Source organism: Antrostomus carolinensis, unplaced genomic scaffold, assembly GCF_000700745.2.
Source record: "Antrostomus carolinensis isolate BGI_N321 unplaced genomic scaffold, ASM70074v2 scaffold11518, whole genome shotgun sequence".
Lineage (NCBI taxonomy): Eukaryota > Metazoa > Chordata > Aves > Caprimulgiformes > Caprimulgidae > Antrostomus > Antrostomus carolinensis.
Window position 1 is genome coordinate 4,855 of NW_010333709.1, and position 17,203 is coordinate 22,057.

Below are 17,203 nucleotides of genomic sequence, written 5' to 3' on the forward strand. Positions count from 1 at the left end.
GGGATGTATTTAAAAAAAAATTCATTGTTTATTTTGTGATTTTCAGTATTTTAAGTACATAACACTAAAGGTACTATGGTGTTAAATACCTTAAATGTGTATTATTGGGAAGTTGTCTTCAGTAGATGGCTACCCAGACTGTTCATCCCCTTTAGCAACTTTTAATATTAATAACTTTAATTCAGTTTTGAAATAAAAACACTAAAAATAGCTTTTATTTACATTGCAGGGCGTATGGGAATAAACTTCCATCATCCGGGAACAGACAATATTATGGCTCTTAATAGTAAGTAGTTGATACCTAATGACTAATATGTCCTAATAATATTTTAACACATCATGCTGAATATTATTTCTTACATTTATTGTGTACATAGCTGTACAGTGAGACATAAATATGTGTAATAATAATATTTGCATAGAAGTTTATGTGTACTATCTTAAAATGATTTTCATAGATCAATAATCTCTGATTTTATTGGTAGAATTTGTGATTCTTTAGATTAGCTTTATATTAGCTTTCTGTGTTCCACTGGAAGCTTCATAATGCCTGTTATAGGTAATACTGCAAAACAGTCTCTGTTGTTCCCTCATTAGGTGTGTTAGACCTACAACATTAATTTCTGAAATCTCTCCAAATATATTTCTTCTTGTTGGGATGAGCTGTTACAAGTTCTGCATACAATTACATTGGCTGATGGAGTTTACATTGCTGGTTTCCCTAGAACATGATGTAGACGGGACTGGAGAGAATGTTTAGACATCTAAATGATGAGAAAAAAGTGTGGGGCTGAACTTCACAGGAAGATTATTGCTTTTGTTTGTGTTGGAAAAATAAAAATACATTTTTATGTATGTAAAAATACATAAAAATAAAAATCCAGTCGTGACCATATGCATTCAAAAAACCTGCCAAAATGTATCTGGAAACTCTAGAGATCCTCGTATTGTATAGTGGGGAGGTGGGGGGTGTTAGACACCACCAGCGTGATGTAGAACTGAGCTATGCAGATCAAATCATAGTTTTGATCCATCTAATCCTAAGAAACACTATTTTGAAATGTCTGTTTTTGCTTACAATCTTGTATTAGAGGTGTTAGGATTACTTTACTGATTTGTCTAAAATTATTTGCTTTTGCACTGTTGGTACAAGTAATACTGTGTATAATTAAAACCAACAGTTTTTTGTGTAGTACCAAACTGAATTTAAAAATAATTTATAAACGTGAAGAATTGATAATTTGTAATAGACAAAATGCAAGTGTTTTAACATTTGGCTTTAAATGCCAGCTTTTTGGAACCTAGAAGGCTTCACTTGTGCTCTCTTAGTTTTACACTATTAATGATGAGGTGATATTTCGCAGAGTTTCTGTTGTCATAGTTAGCATATATGCCCCATTTTCTTATGGGCACATGAAATTATGGGAAATCAAGTAATTAACTGGGAGAAATACTCAATTTAGTTAAAGATTTTATTAAAAAAGGAAGCTGTTCATGTGAGTGTGTGTGTGCAAATAAGCTCTGCACAGTAGAGTGCTCCTGTTTGACATGAGTTCTGATCTCAATGCATTTGTTCGAATGTGGGCATTTCAAAAAAGCTGATTGCAATAGTAATATAATTGTGAAGATGGGAGATTATGATTGAATTTTGAGTTATTTGAAAAATTGAGAGTTACTATGGAATATACAGCAGTATTTCTTACAGAGTCTTACAGAGATATTTAAAAGGCAGGAATGAAAAATGATACAAAAAGCTATACCATATGCTGTACTGTATCAAATCAGGGTTGTTTCATTTTGGGACAACTCACTTTTATCTTAAGTAGATGAATATATTCTATTCTGATTTCTGTCATTGCTAGATATACTTGTTTAAAAAGTTACCTTTTTAACGGAGATAATATTTAAGAAAATACTTCTTCCTCCCTAATTACTTTAAAATTTTTACAGTGGGTATATAATCTGGTTGTTTATAAAAAAATAATGATCCTTTGCAGCTATAGTCCTCGTGTATGGCTAAAAGATTAGTATAACTAACCAAGGGACCTAATAAAAATATACTTATGCATTTCCAGTATTTAAAATATTATGGGTTTATTGAAATATTAACTGTTTTCAGACTTACATAAACCTGGAATCTTAAATATGCAATTTGTGCAAAATAGTAGTGATCATTCTTTTGAATGAAATTCAGTGCAAATCAGAAGTCTGGATAAGTTCCCATATATTTTCCCTCTCCTGTATCTCTTTTCCCTCCCATTCTTTACTAGGCAAGGCCACACCTTTTTTGGGCACTACTAAGAGCCCAGAAGCTAGAATTATTGTACTGTGAAACCTGTTGGTTTTTACTCTTAAATCTTTGAAGAGCTGAGAATAAAAGCAAATATTCAAGTGTATAAGCTTAAAAATTACTTTCTGTGATTTAAATCAGCTCTGGAGATTTATACTAAATGGGAAAATATACTAAGGAAAGTTAGTCCAAGAAGAAATATTCTTTTCTGTGCTAGAATGGTTGTGGTTTGGAGTTAAAAAAACCAAAAACAAAACCCAAACCCAACCAAAACTACAAAATAAGTAAAATAAAAAAATAGAATAAAAATTCCCAAAATATATTTAATCTCAGTAATTTTTGGAGCAATTTGGAGAACTTATGTAACTTCTTTAAATCATAATACTTGTAATATCTATATATAATTTCTGTGAAACCAAACCCTGCTGAATCTGTAAATCCAACCTTCACATTCTATTTTTATTCATTGCTACATAAGCATTTTTCTCTCTTACTGTGAAGACACAGTAATAATCTTTATTACTCAAAGCTCAATTTCTCACTAACATTGTACACAATCTTTTGAAGCTGGAAGGTAACACAGGCTCATGCCAACAGTAATGCAAAACTTTACTTCACATGTTGTAGGGAGAGAGGAAGTTCGTCTCTCTAGCTCTCGTCCTTCATGGCAACACTTTCAACAGTGCTTTAGCTGGTGTTCTTATTTATTGGTTACAACCTTGTGAAACTAGAGATTTGCCTGACTGACTGTCTTGAAGTACTGTCTGTAAATGTTGAAGGGGATGGTTTGGTTTGAGGGAAGGTGTTACTTGCTTAGTTGGCAGGGCTTAGCGCAGGGCGTACTGCCACCATTTTGTTCATCATTGTGCAAAGCTATAAATCATCATCATCATCTCAAAGCACTGAGTTCTGAAATAGTAAAATTAGTGAGATAGAAGAAATTACTTTAAAGTGCATAATTATTATTAATCTCTTAGTCATTAATGGCATTGTGCTTGTGTACATACACACACAGTTGCACACGTGTATAAGCAGGTTTATAATGTAGAGGTTCTTGAAGTTCTCTATCAGAATTAGGCTTCTATTGAGGAATGCAATATTCAAATTTTCAGAGAGATCTGAGCATAATCCTACAGAACGTTTAAACAAAAGGAAGATGCAAATATTTAATTTGAAACATTATGCAAAGGGAAAGAAAAAAAAAAGCTATAGCTTTTGTCTATACTAGTTCCACTTGAAATTTCTCTAATTGAGGTAGTGTTTTTAGTCAATAAGTGACATATGTTTGTTAACTTTTTAATAATGTCATTCATACTGAGCTAAATAGTGGAACAATTTTTATAAACATTGATCTACAGCACCTTATTAAATACAATTGATAGTGTAATTTCTAGTGGAAATGTGGCATAAATTGAATTATTGATTTTATGTATTTGAATTCGTGTATGAACTTAAAGAGAAACCATATATTGATGATACTTTTAGTAGATGTTTGCGATCTAATTAAAAGGTATGCTTACAATACTAAACAAAATCTGAAAATAAATTAATTTGCCAAAATTAACTCAAAGGTGTACTCTATCCCCTTCTCTTGATAGCATTCACTTCCATTCACAGCCATACATTTCTGTAGTAGTTGCTCTGTTTGGGGGACACAGGATGTTCTCTTGAGTTAATATATGCTCCTTTTTAATTAGCTATATAAATAGGACTAAATGAAAATGCTAAGTAGTGAGCTATCTTTAGTGCTTCTTGTGATGTCCAGAAAGTTAACAGTAAACTTCAGTGGGAGAGAAGTGTAGCAGGTGAAAAAGGGAGACAGGGAATAAAAAAGGGTGTGTGATTTTTCTAAGGAAGCACTGAACTGTATTGTTGAGATCTCAAACAAACTTCTGTAAAATAAGTTTAGACTAAAAGTAGTTAAACCAACAAATGAGGAAAAATGTCTTTGTGAAATGCTGGAATTTTGTTTTTCCTAAAGCTCCTCTGTACCCTGACTTTGCACTGCTGTTGGGCTTCACATGTTCCATCTGCTTCCAGTGTTCATTCTTGTCTCATATGAAAATTTGTCATCTGTGAGGCTTGGTACTGTTTGCTCTCCATCTGACTGCCTCTTCTTCTTTTTATTAGTGTCACTTAGTTCTGTTTGTTCTGAAAATTTGAAAAATACATTAAGACAGGGGTTTGGGGCACCTTTTTAGATGTTTGTGTAGAGATTTTTTTTATTATTTATTTTAAATACTATAGATAATAATTATGTGAGGAAGTCATCATGCCATGACAGAAAATGTAATGGCAGCAAAACAATTTCATTTTTTTTATTTTCCTGCTTCTATTGGTTTTTAAATTGCCTTGTCTCCTTAAGAGCTATTGTACTTGGCTCTTCCTGTATTCTGATGTATTACTTTCAAACACATATCGTGTTTAGATATAACCAAGTTGCTGAAATAGCATTTTATATTTAAATCTTTTGCCAACACTATTGGTATAGCTTGAACTGAACCACTCTGAATAGAAAGTTTAGTGAATTATTTTTGCCTTGCAAAATCTTTGATTGGCAATGTAATAGCTAATAAAAGCTTGATTTTTTTGTAGTGATAGTCTTGGAAAATATACAGCTAAATTTTGAGAGGCATCAGTCTCTTCTAATGGTTTGGTACTTCCCTTTAGGAATTTGCTGAGCTCTTTAGCCCAATTGCCAAGTTGGGTTACTAATGTGTTACTAGCTTATTAACATATAAGGAATAATATAAAGGAATAAAAGACACTGAGAGACCGAAGAAGGTTTGCAAAACTGGACCCGATTTAATTGTGAAGAGATCAGAGTTTATTTAACTGGAGGGAAAAATTAACGATGTAAAGTGTGACATAGCAAAGGCAGCAGGGTTCATAAGAGTCCCAGAGTGTGTGAACTGTCACTTTATACATAACCTTGTTAAGTTTTTCAGAACCAGCTGCACAAACAGTATTGATGCTGCCTTAGGCCTGTGGGGTGGGATAACCAATATCTCAAAGTCCCTTCAATACCTGTTTAATTAAAAAAATAAAAGGAGGGTGAGGAGGCAGGGGAGCAATAAAACATACTTTTCCTTCATTCTTCCTTTCAATTTTGTATATTAGCATCTGCACTTTCTCAGATCTGATTTGGCTGTTACTGAAGGCAGTACCTCTTATCAGTGACTACTAAAGCCTTTTCTGGCGAGGAAGATTTCTTAAATTTTCTTCCTTTTAATCCAACTTTGTAGCTTTTTACTGCCTTCTTATTTGTTGGGTTTTTTTCCCCACCACTTTTCCTGCCTTGTAACCTCACCAATTTGCTTTCCTTTCATTTGTGTGATCCTGTCTATTGTGGGTAAGTGCCATCTGTTTCAGTAGAATTTTAAGAACAAGATTTTCCAGGCTATTCCATGAGCATTATATGTATGATGCTAGAAGCAATGAGACTGCAGCCCAGAATTAGGTTTGGTAGATTGGAAGTAACATGAAGGAAATTCCTATCAGCCTGGCTGTTAGAAATGTGAGTTTTATCATTAAGCTGATTTTTAAACTAAACCAAAGAAATGAAAATAGGTAAGTCTTGCACAGATGCTTGGCTGCTCAATGTGCCTAAGGTAGGAAGACCTAAGCTGTTTAAACAATAGTTTTGAGTATCAAATGCAGCTCACATGTTTGATCAAGTGTTTGAGATTCATGTGTGGGCCTTAACTGCATACACCTTGCATGAAGACTGTATTTTTCTGATTATGGAATTCAGTTGTGTATGTGTGTCAGCATATCTTATCAAGGAGATTGTTGTAACGTCTGAATTGCTAGCATTGGAAACAAGTGAACCAGAATGGGCTACTGAAGCTAATACTGCCAAACTATCACAACACCCATCTGCACGTCCAGCCCATCTATTGATGGAAATTGAGAATCACCTTTTGAACCAATCTTAGATGGGAAATAATTAATCCCAAACCCAAATTGTTTGGACTGTATGTTTTCTTTCAAAGACTTCTTTAAAAAGACTGGAGGATAGAAGTCTTGTTCTTTGTGAACAGCTTTTCTAGCCATAGAAAAGGGGAAGAAAGAGCACTATTTTCTTAAACAAGCTGATCTTGTTGCATGTTGCACTGCTCATCATGAAACATAACCCCTGAAACCTCAAATGCTGAAACATGCTGAAGTAAAAATAATTGTAAGTGCTATCCTTGAAAAAGTGGGGTGAGTGTTTTGCAAATAACAGATCAATATATAGAAAACTTTCTTTGGAAGCAAATAGATTTCTGTGCACGTAAAGCTCAGTACATACTATGGCAAGGAACCCAAAAGTTAATACAGTGAAACAAGTTTAATTCTTTATTCTCCCAAATGTAATTCGTTCCCCCTCTCCCCCCCACAGTTTTATGCATATTTACTTTATCATGTCATATTCATTTATCAGCTTGCTTCTTATCTAGATAAAATCCAGAAATTGTTATTCCAGAAATAGTATTTTATATGCAGTAAATTCATCCCGGTTCAAGCATTGGCCTCATCTTTGTATGCAAACTGTTCATGTCAACCTTGACTCCTATTTTAGTTAGTAAAAATGTCGGATTTATTCTAAACTGTGTTTATGTGCATATAATTTTTTGAGGTTGATTGCTACAATTTAAGTTACTCAAACTGCTCCCACTCTAGCTACTGCCTTTCATATACCTCTAACTGTATGAAAATCCACTTTTTAGATAAAATGTTCCTTCCATAGCTCTTATTCAGTGATAATTTTCTTTTTCACGTTTTGACAGTTTGTTAGATAACCTTGACCATTCAGACAGAGTAGCATGGACTGACAGAATGATCAAACAGAAAACTTGAATTGCAACTATGATTTTTCCACATGGGTAATTTGAGGCAAGTTCGTGAATGATAGATACTTTTAAAATAATAAAAATATAAATAAACTTTATGTACGTTATAGCAAATGAAATTGCTATATTTGTATGTCACTATCTTATTTGGCATATAATATCTCATGGCCTAGGTGTTGTAGTTCGTCCAAATAAAGAAAATTTTTTAAGGGATGTGCCTAGCCAGTAAAGATTATTTTAATGGCCCAACATAATTTAATAACATAATAAATATTCTTACAGTGAGGAGCATCATGCAGTCTCCAGGCTCTAGCACAAATTAATCCTGTCCAATACCTCTGCTGAAATCTGTGAAGAGAATCTTTCACAGCTTGTCAGTTTTATGTTGCTGTTAGAATCTGATTTATAAGACAAGTCAACAAATTAATTTGGCAATATTATCGCCTGTATGAACATACTGGAAGTTCATCAGCTTGTCTAGAGACTTAAGTTACCAGATTTTTAATAAGTTTTGATGCATTTGAAAAGGTTCTCCAGGAAGTTCTCTCTTACAAGTTATTTAATTAAGCCATAATGAAGCTGCTGAAAGCTTTTGATCTGCTTGATGTAGGTGAACAATATTAAAGTTTCCATACCGAACATTTTCTTGATGGTAGTGATAGTAACATGTCGAATAAATATCAGCATGTGATTGATTGGCTTCATACATAAATATGTTTTAAGAAGATAATTGTGTTTCAGTCAGGCTTGTTAGTTGTTCTACTTTCTCCCTGTGCAGCTAGCTCTCTTCCCAGGGGAACTTTTCCCCACAGTTCCTAATCTATAAAAACTGAACCCTTAACTAGAGATTAAGCTGTTAAGAGTGGATACTCATTGTTTCACATGACTAACATCTCTTGTCTCTAGGAGATGAAGTAAGGTGGTTTTTGTTTTTGCAAGTGTTTAACTTCAAAGGCTTGGTTCACAGGGGTATTGAGCTATAAGTTGTTATTACGCCTTCTTGTGCTGATGTATTGTGTCAGCATTTAACTGAATCATGTCAGATGATACACATTTCTAGGTTGAGCTTTTGTGTAGTCATCACTGATACCTATTTCTCCCAAGAGCAACTGATTTTTATTTTTTGTGGTCTTATAACTGAAGCATATTGTGAACAGTGTGTACTACAAGCCTTACATGAGTGTAGTCAGCCCAGTTACAGGTGTGATTTGAGACAGAATAGTAAACCAGTGCAAGCTGTAAAGTGTGCATGATTTTTTGTGTTCTCGTGGCCTGATTATGAAATAATCCTATTTCATAGGAATAAATTAAACCAGTGACAACACATAACTTTGGGTTTTTAAACTTTTTGTCTTTGCAGCCTTGGGTAAAGCTAATGAGGCTGATAATGAACATTGGTTTCATTGCTCTACTATAATTTTCTCTATCCCCTTTGGAAGCTTTGTTTGTTTGTTTGTTTTTTTCTCCAGTTAGCTATGCTTTTTTCTCACATTTTCTCTGGATCTTTTAATTGTTCTTTCTTATGGTCTGTTTCTACTGTGACTGTACTAAGTTACCAAGAGATTAAAGAAGCTGAAACACTTCTGTTTGTGGAGAAGGCTGAAGGTGAATATGATAGAGTCTTAGAAAAATCATAGGGGAGTGCAAAACTGCTGTTCACGGTGTTCCACGGAGCTAAAAGTAATGGAGCAATTGGTGAAACTTCTGTAGATCCATGCAGAACCCACAAAAGGAAGTCCTTCTGTAGTTTAGTTTTGGAACTTGCTGCCACAGGAATTTGTGGAAGCAGATAGTACAGATAGGTTCAAAAAAGTATTAGACAAATTGTTAACAAAAAGCCTTTAAGCAGGTATTAGAAGTAGGTGAGAGTGTGCCTCCTAACATGTTTCATCCAATGACTAGGAATGCTGAGGTAATAAGAGAAACATATCACTGATAGTGGCCAGCCTAACATGCTTTTTCTAGAGACACTATTGAAGACTGAATACTTGTCTGGATGGTTCATTGGTTTTACCAGGTAGGGCATTGCATATGAGCTTTCATAGGTATTCTGGCTGAGTCATATGGTTCATGTCTATGTTTTAACATACACTAAGAATAAATTTATAAGAATATGTCTTAGTCAAAGTCCTTTCATTTCTGTAGGTTGTCACATGGTCTCATTTCTTTCAAATAAATTGCAGAACACCTGCCTTACTAATAATAATTCTCAGAAATAGTTTGTGCAATTCTGGTGTTTATTTACATAGTTTGCCTTTATCACACAAATTACACAATGTCCCTTTTTGTGTTGGAATCTTCTAACACAAACAACAGGCCAAAACCAAACTTATTCCCAGCCTAAGTAGTGCAATGAAGAATTAAGGTGGTTTACTTGTTGGTACACAATAAGCAATGTTCTGTTGCTTGATTGTGTTCTTGTTTTTCAGGATGTATAGGAACTGAGCAAGAGTAACTTTAAACAGCAAAGTGACTTCCCCCATCCATGTAACTTTGTTTCTCTTGCCAACATTGCACATTTGCAGATATTCTGGTTCTCTAGGTCACTCCTTCCTTCTGCATCCTTGAGGGCTCTCTTGTGTGGCTGTGTGCTTCTGTGTGTCATGCAGCTATGCTCATCTCATAAACCAAATCTCAAAGAGTTTTGTGGCTCTTCATAATTTTTTTGCAAGTGTGTTCTTATGCCACCAGCAGACCCTTTCTCTCTTGACTGCCAGATGGATGTTTGCAAAATGCAAGCCTTTAAAGTTCTTTTTCATCAGTTTCATATAGTTTTCTTTGAGATGCAGTTAAAATTTGAGCATTTTGGTTGAGTGTATTTTGATTTATTGCCACAATCGGTAATCTTAGCTGTAGGCTTTTGAGAATTCCAGTAGCATTATGACTATATTTACTTAATTGCATTGCAAGATTTGGGGTTTGGCGAATTAATTTAGCTTGTTTGTTTAAAGCTTAGAGTTCTGTTCTTCAACATACAGTTTCATGTTTGTAAAAATACACTCACCTTCTGGGATGAGGTGAGTTAATAGTTTCAGGAGGGTTATCAGGAGGTAGGAAAGAATGTATTGTTCCTTTCTATTTGAGTACATACAATTTGGGACGTAGTGGTTGCATAATTTTCTACCTGTCAGAGTTAAAGAAAGTTACAAAGGGATGGAGAAACACTAACACAGTGGTGATTGTTCTGGGAGTTGCACAACTGATCAGTGCTTGCTTGCAACAATTTCACATTTTACATGGGAAAATGCAGTCATCATTTCTTAAAGCAGCTATGTTTTCATTAATACTCTAATGTTCTATGGCGTACCTAGGAAAGAATCACTTTTGTGTTGAATTTTGAAACCTTTCAGAACATGGTTTTCTGTGCAAAACGACATTCATATTTGGCACTGAAATCAGTGTATGGGAGAGGCTTCATTGGTGGTCGGTACAATTTTGGGATCTCCTAGTTTCTTTTCTTCTGTCTTCTGTTGGAATTGCCTAATAGAGAAAGTAGCTTCAGATATATAACACTGGCAATTTCATTGTTTGTAATAGTGCAATAATTTTCTTATTGGCTCCCAAAGGTCTTCATTCAATAATAATTTCTAAATTGTTTATTTTCTAAAATATTTACTCAAACTGGAGGCCTTATGAAATTTACCTAATGAACCTTCTGTTAAATCTGTTGTGCTCTGAACTTTGAGTTATGAACAAGATGAGTATTTTTAATTGTCTCAAATGACACATTCTTATTTTGCATCCTGTGTAAACAACATAATAAAGTGTGTGTTGACATTCTTAAGTTGCCATGCTGAATAACTGTCAGCTTGTTGGGAAAAGTAACATTTTAATGTAAACACTGGGTAAAACTGAGTTCATTATCAATTTTTAGAGTGTGTATATGTATATGTATATATATAAAAAATAAACAGTGGTGAAACTTCACCTTTGAGTGTTTAAATATGATGCAATGTTTTTAAATCAGAAAAAGCTGACTAGGCTGACTGTCTTCCTGTTTAGAATGTGTTGCACTATTCTCCCCCAGAATTTACAGACAATTGTAAATATACCTTCAGTAAAATTTTTTATGGACATAATGATTCTGTGTGTGAGTGCATATATAAGAGAAAAGGAGTATTATGCAGTGCAGTATAATATAGAATTGTTATAATACATGAATGGCAATAGATTATTCTAAAATTTACAGAAGTTTGTGGTAGATTTCTGCCATCATGTACTGTTATCTTTGTTCAGAGCCTAAATGTTTTCATTAAACATATAAAGCTTTCTTAAAAAGAAACACAGAAGTCTCTTTCATCTCATGCTAAAGTACTGCTTCTTTATTTAATTTTTAGATTGGTAGCATTCTGTTTGAGAAACCTCTTTCAAATAAACTGCTCTCAAAAGCTGTTGATAGCTATACCTTGATACATGTGTATTTTTTGGTGTATAGGGATGCAGCAAGACAAGGACTTTCTACATGAGGTCTGACAGTGATTCTTTGCCATCATAATAAGTAATGAAATACGGTTTTGCAGTAACTAGAAAGGAGGAGGATTAATTTCATTCTTGCTTCAAAGCCAACTCTAGTATTAATTCTCCCTATTGCTGTGCAAGAAGCAGAGTCTCTTTCAGGGCTTACTGGCTACATCACAGTGGCTGAATAGCTGTTCACACAAACAGCTTGTACTGTATGTTAAACATAAACTGTGAAGCAGTTCCTCATAGTCCTTGAAATTTTTAAATTCCTCTAATGGAACAGTCATGTAGTTGCTCTTCTGTGGCCTCATTGATGGTAGGAGAAAAAGACATAGGTGTATGTGTCTGAGACCATGTTTCTTCAGGGCTTGAGGAAGAAAGTAACCTCTCTCTGGGTAGAAGAGAGGTTGCCAGTGCCTGTGCTGAACAAGATTCAGCCTTTGCTCTGGGTAGCCCCTCAGGCCACTCAGTGGTGGCAGTCAGCAGATGAGTAGTTCTCAACTAGCCACACTGATCTGTCATGTAATTGCTGGCCAAAGAAAAGTAGGTAGGGGAAGCTGAAGGGTATGGTGGGACACCTCAAGATGTGCATTTGAAGATGGAAATAGAAAAAATAGGAAGACTAGAAGAAGGTTTTATGGTAGGGGACACTTGGGATGTAGGAGGAGGGAGTGGGAACTAGGTGAAGTGGGCTAAGAGGGAGTGTAAGGAGAGATAAAGGAATCAAAGCTAAAACCTGGGCATATAGGGCAGAACCAGAAAGCATAGTGTTACTTTTGGAAATAAGAGATGGGGTTGGGAAGGAGGAGGAACACAAATAGTATTGCAATGAAGAGAGAAAGAAACAAAACAAGGCTCTATTACCTATTGCCTAAGCTCAGTTTCTGTTGAAAAATCTCTGCCTGATCCCTAGCCTTCCACATTTGATTACCTTGGAAGACCACAGATATGTTTTGTGACAGATTGAAGTCCCTGTGTAGAAGACACTGTTTTCCAGATTATTTTCTAGTATTCTAAAATTTCAGATCAAAAAATGCTGCCTTTTGCATTTCCTATTATATCACAAAATATGCTTCTGCAGTTGTACAATATTGTGGGTTTTGCCATTGATACATGCCTCCTTGAAATGCTGTATTAATTCTGGTAGCTATAAAGACGTTTTGTCAATCTGTTTTTATTTGTCTGAACATACTGGCTATTGAGTTCACATTGTTTTGGTAGGATTTTAGTATTTACAGATGGTTAATTATTTAAATTGAAACATAATTGGAAAATATGTTCTCCACAACTAATTAATAAAATGCAAAATGACTTCTTTTAATTAGGATTACTGTTGATTATGTTTATTGCCTCTTAAAACCATAATCCTAAATTATTATTTTATAGTACTGTAAGTCTAATATGCCTGATTTTTTAAATAACTTTTCTATGTAGAAAACTTGCACAGCAGGTATGTTCCTTTTTTTTTTTTTCTTATTTTTATTTTTTTCTCCCCTGGCTGTGTCATCTTCCAACTTTTTCTCGTCTTGGGTTGTTTGAATTTCATCTTGCACTTTTTGAATGTCTTTTCCTTCTTTATGGTGGGAGGGGAAAAAGAGAAGATGTAGCAGCTACATTTTCTTTGCTTTTGGAGCTAAATCTAATGACAGCTGTACCGACAATTTTCTTCTGTGTTTACATGCAGCCAGGAGCTATGGGCGGAGAAGAGGTAAAAGTATTTACTAAATGTTTTGTTTGCTGAATAGTGGGAGAAATATCTAGTTCTCTTACGTTGTTACCAATTTTAACGTTATTTGATTCATCAATTGCTTTGTATAAATCAATCTCATATTCTTTATTTGCAAAACATCTCCCTTTTAATAGCAGCTTAAAGCAATTATGATCTTGAGATGATAACTTCAAATGTGTTGCTATTACTAGTGAACTGGAGGATGACTGAATGTAGACTCTTTCGTAACACATATTTATGACTTCAAATGCGTAGTGTTCAAAAAAAAGATTGTTTTCAGGTTTGGGTTTTTTTTTGGTTTGGGTTGGGTTTTTTTTGTAGAACTACATTTAACTAGTGTGTTGAAAATTTCAAAAATACTTTTTTCTTAGATGCAACACCTTTCATTTAATATTACATTTGAGTATTACATTGGCTTGCCTTAGGTAGAACATTGTGAATACTAATACTAATAACTGTCCTCAACAGTGAATATTGATAATGATAATAGTAATAAAAGATTCAACATTTGAGCACATTTTAACTTTATTTCATCACAGGCAACCCTTAAAAAAATAAAAGCAGAGTGAAAACATTTTAGAAGTGTACAGTGCTGCATATATCTTTATTCAGAGAGATTAATGGATATAGACAATAGCTACCTCGCTGACTACCAAGCTACTTATGTAGCTTACATTTATGTACTTTGTTGTAGCTTACACAGACTGTTTTTATTGAGAAAATAACAGTGAAGATCGCAGCTTTCAACAATTAGAGTTGGGCAGTGCCATCTGCTTGGGGTACTTTGGCATTAAACTTCATTTTATCTTCTTTTTCATGTATGTTCTGTGACAGCTATGCATGTGACATTGCTTCCATTACAAAATGTAGACCTTGCATCACGTTTGTGAAGAAGCTTGGAAACAAACCTAGCCATAGAAGCAAGCTGATAGCATATAAGTAAATTGTAGTTTGCACACATGTATGGATTGAGGTAGTAGGCTGTACAGGTTGTACTAACACACTTTATAATATAGAATTTGATCTGATTTTGTTCAAAGCCAACTACTTTTAATGTTTATTTGATAGCTAAACCAAAAAGATTTACGTTTTCCCCACAAACTTACCTTCCTATTTTTCCCTGCTTCCAGAGAACAGGCTATTGTTAACAGATGTTGAAAGCTTCCTGACACTTTTTCATTGCGCTCATGGTACTGAACCAAACTGGAAAGTATGCAGAGTATATAATATTGTATACTCTCTGTGCATGTGAACACTGTTTAATTTCATTTTAAGATTGTGGCAAGTGTTTCCAGATTGATCAAATAGCACCAAAGTAGGGAAGGAGGGAGATGGCAATCAGTTGGACAGTATTAACTTCTTGCAACTCATATTTACTTGTAGAAGTGAAATACGGTAACGTGGCAGTAATTGTGACAAATACAGCGTAGGCTGTTTTATACAAATTGTAGTGATGACATAACAGGGCGTGTAGGTTTGGAAAGTGCTAGGCTTTCAGAATTTTTGTTACTCTACCAAAAAGCATGTTTCACTCCATAATAATTGTTTCCTATGTGAAATTCAAGCTTTTTGATTGTAACAAGTAGACTTGTGTGTGTGTGTGTGTGTGTGTGTGCGCGCGTGTATCTTGTCATTGATGTTGGGGATTTTGTGACTTGCCTTCTTCATACAATATTAACGTCTGTGATATTCATGCTTTTTCATTACCTTGAATTTTAGAGTGTTTTGAGCTTTCTTTACCTCAAGAAACATTAAATTCTACAATAGCCTGTTAAGAAATGTTGTGTTGTTTATCAACTATTCTCATATATCCCTCTCTATGATTGTTTTTACCATTTGCATTGTGGTAATATGCAGAGTACCCAGAGGTGAATCTGTGCAGGGACTCATTTCATGTTTATTATACTTGGATATTTTAATTAGTGTTTGATTCTGTCACTGTGACTAAGCATCTTTGGTGAGAAGAGGCTTTGTCAGAAATTTCTTGGAGGTTGCCATAACCTATCAGTTCTTTACTTGATCCTGCATTTTCTTTCTGTAAAGAGGCAAGCCTTTCATGCTTAGAGCTGCTGAGTCATGCTCTTTTAGGTACCTTGTTTTTAACTTTTACAACCAGTTTTTCAGGTACAGAAGTAAGCACAGCTATGGGAAATCAGCCCAAAAGCTCTTCTGCTACACTGACAACTCAGAGATGCCAGGGGAGGTGCACAGGAGTATAAAAATAGGGCATTTAGTGATGTTTTCCCATAATACTCTCCCAGAGATTTGCCTCTGGGAGTTTCTCGAGGTGTTATCTCAATATTTATTGCTTCAGAATGGGTTTTTCTCCTGTTCTTGCTTATTCCCTTTTCTGAACATACATAAACTTTTCAGCATCCTAAAAAGCCTATGGCAAGGGATTCCACAGTTTGATTTGCTTTCAGCCTTGCCACGTACTGATTGTGTTCAATGCACTTTCCCCTTACTGGAAGAGGTAGTGAACAGTCCTTCCCTACTCCCATGTCTGTATGCTTTCCATGATTTGAAATGTATACTTCATACATTTAACTCTATACTTGACTTAACTATAAAGTTTTAGATCATCTTTTGCATTTACTTACGATGAGTACAATGCTTGCAGACTGTCAAGCTTCTAGCATAAGAGGTGACATATTTCTTTTTAAGCTGCTGTGCTTTTTTATTTCCTTCAGAACTCAGCACTTACTCAGCCTTCTCTGTAGATACATATTTTAGTTCAACACCTTGTTCTAGTATCCATTAATTTTATATGTCAGCTTCCAATAATGGCTCATGTTTGTTATTTAGTTTTTACATGAAGGTAGGTTGGCAGGGTGGGAATTAAAAGATTATTTTTATAATAAATAAAATATAATATGAAAAGATTATTATTAGCTTCTTGATAATGTCAACCTTTCATGGATATTTTCAAATTTCCTACTTTTCTGTGGGTTTTCTGATTTGATATTTTTACACAATTTTAGCCTTCCTAATTATTATTTCTCTCATGCATGTGTTCTCTTTTATGCTGAAATGTGAATGTTTATGTATGTGCATGACCTGTTTGTCCAGTAACGGAATATTCATCAATAGTCTTTCCTGTTTTATGCTCTAAACCCACCATTTCTGACAACCAGTTATACTAGACTTTAAAGGGTAGCATCTCTAAATCCTTCTCTGATTGTGGCACTTACCCTGTTTTGTTTGGTGCTGCTTTAAAAGCACAGTAGGATCTTTGCTTCAGTAGATTTTTGTACCTGTGATCTCTGTCAAGGTTGTGCATTCAATATATTCCTTCTAATCCAGACTTTGCTAGTGCCTAGTATTCATAAAAAATCAGGCTAGTGTTCCGTGCCAGTCAGAATATCTTTCCTGGTTTTTCTTAGCTTGTTTTCCATATATAGGATTGCTGCTTCTTCTTGTAAGCTGTCCTTTACTACTGAAGACTCTACTACCAATATTTTCAGTCTGTATACTTTTCTGACTAGTGTCCCTCTGCATGTCTTGATTTTTCTCCTTGCCCCTGTTTTTATTTCCTGTGCTTCCCTGTGTTGTTAATACCAGTATGGTATTAATTCTTCCTTAGGTCTTGCTGGAAGTCAGTTTCATGTGATTCATTACTTTTGAATTTAATTATATGCCCTGCTATTTGTATTTGTAGTTAACTCCCCTGTAAACTGTTTGTGTCAATTAATTATAATTCCATCCCTGGAAGCAATCCTCCATGATATGAGGGGACAATTAGCCTTTTCAGAGTTGAGCTGGGGTTCCTATTTGTACATCTCTCTACATTGCAGGATTTATTTTTCAACTCATGTATAGGGAATTATTAAATTCTAAAGTTGGCATGTTCTACAGTGTTGCTTACATACAGACTTTGAATATTTCTTT

General features: G+C 34.7%; 1 protein-coding gene across 1 annotated transcript in view; it reads left to right on the forward strand.

Annotated features, from left to right (window-relative positions):
- The first annotated feature begins 234 nt into the window (after positions 1–234).
- Positions 235–17,203, forward strand: part of CPEB3 (cytoplasmic polyadenylation element binding protein 3) — a 49,612-nt gene continuing 32,643 nt past the window's right edge. Inside the window, exons 1-3 of the mRNA XM_029086474.1 lie at positions 235–286; positions 13,271–13,294; positions 15,432–15,439. Coding sequence (XP_028942307.1) covers positions 235–286; positions 13,271–13,294; positions 15,432–15,439 — 84 coding nt within the window. The remainder of the gene's footprint in view (positions 287–13,270; positions 13,295–15,431; positions 15,440–17,203) is intronic.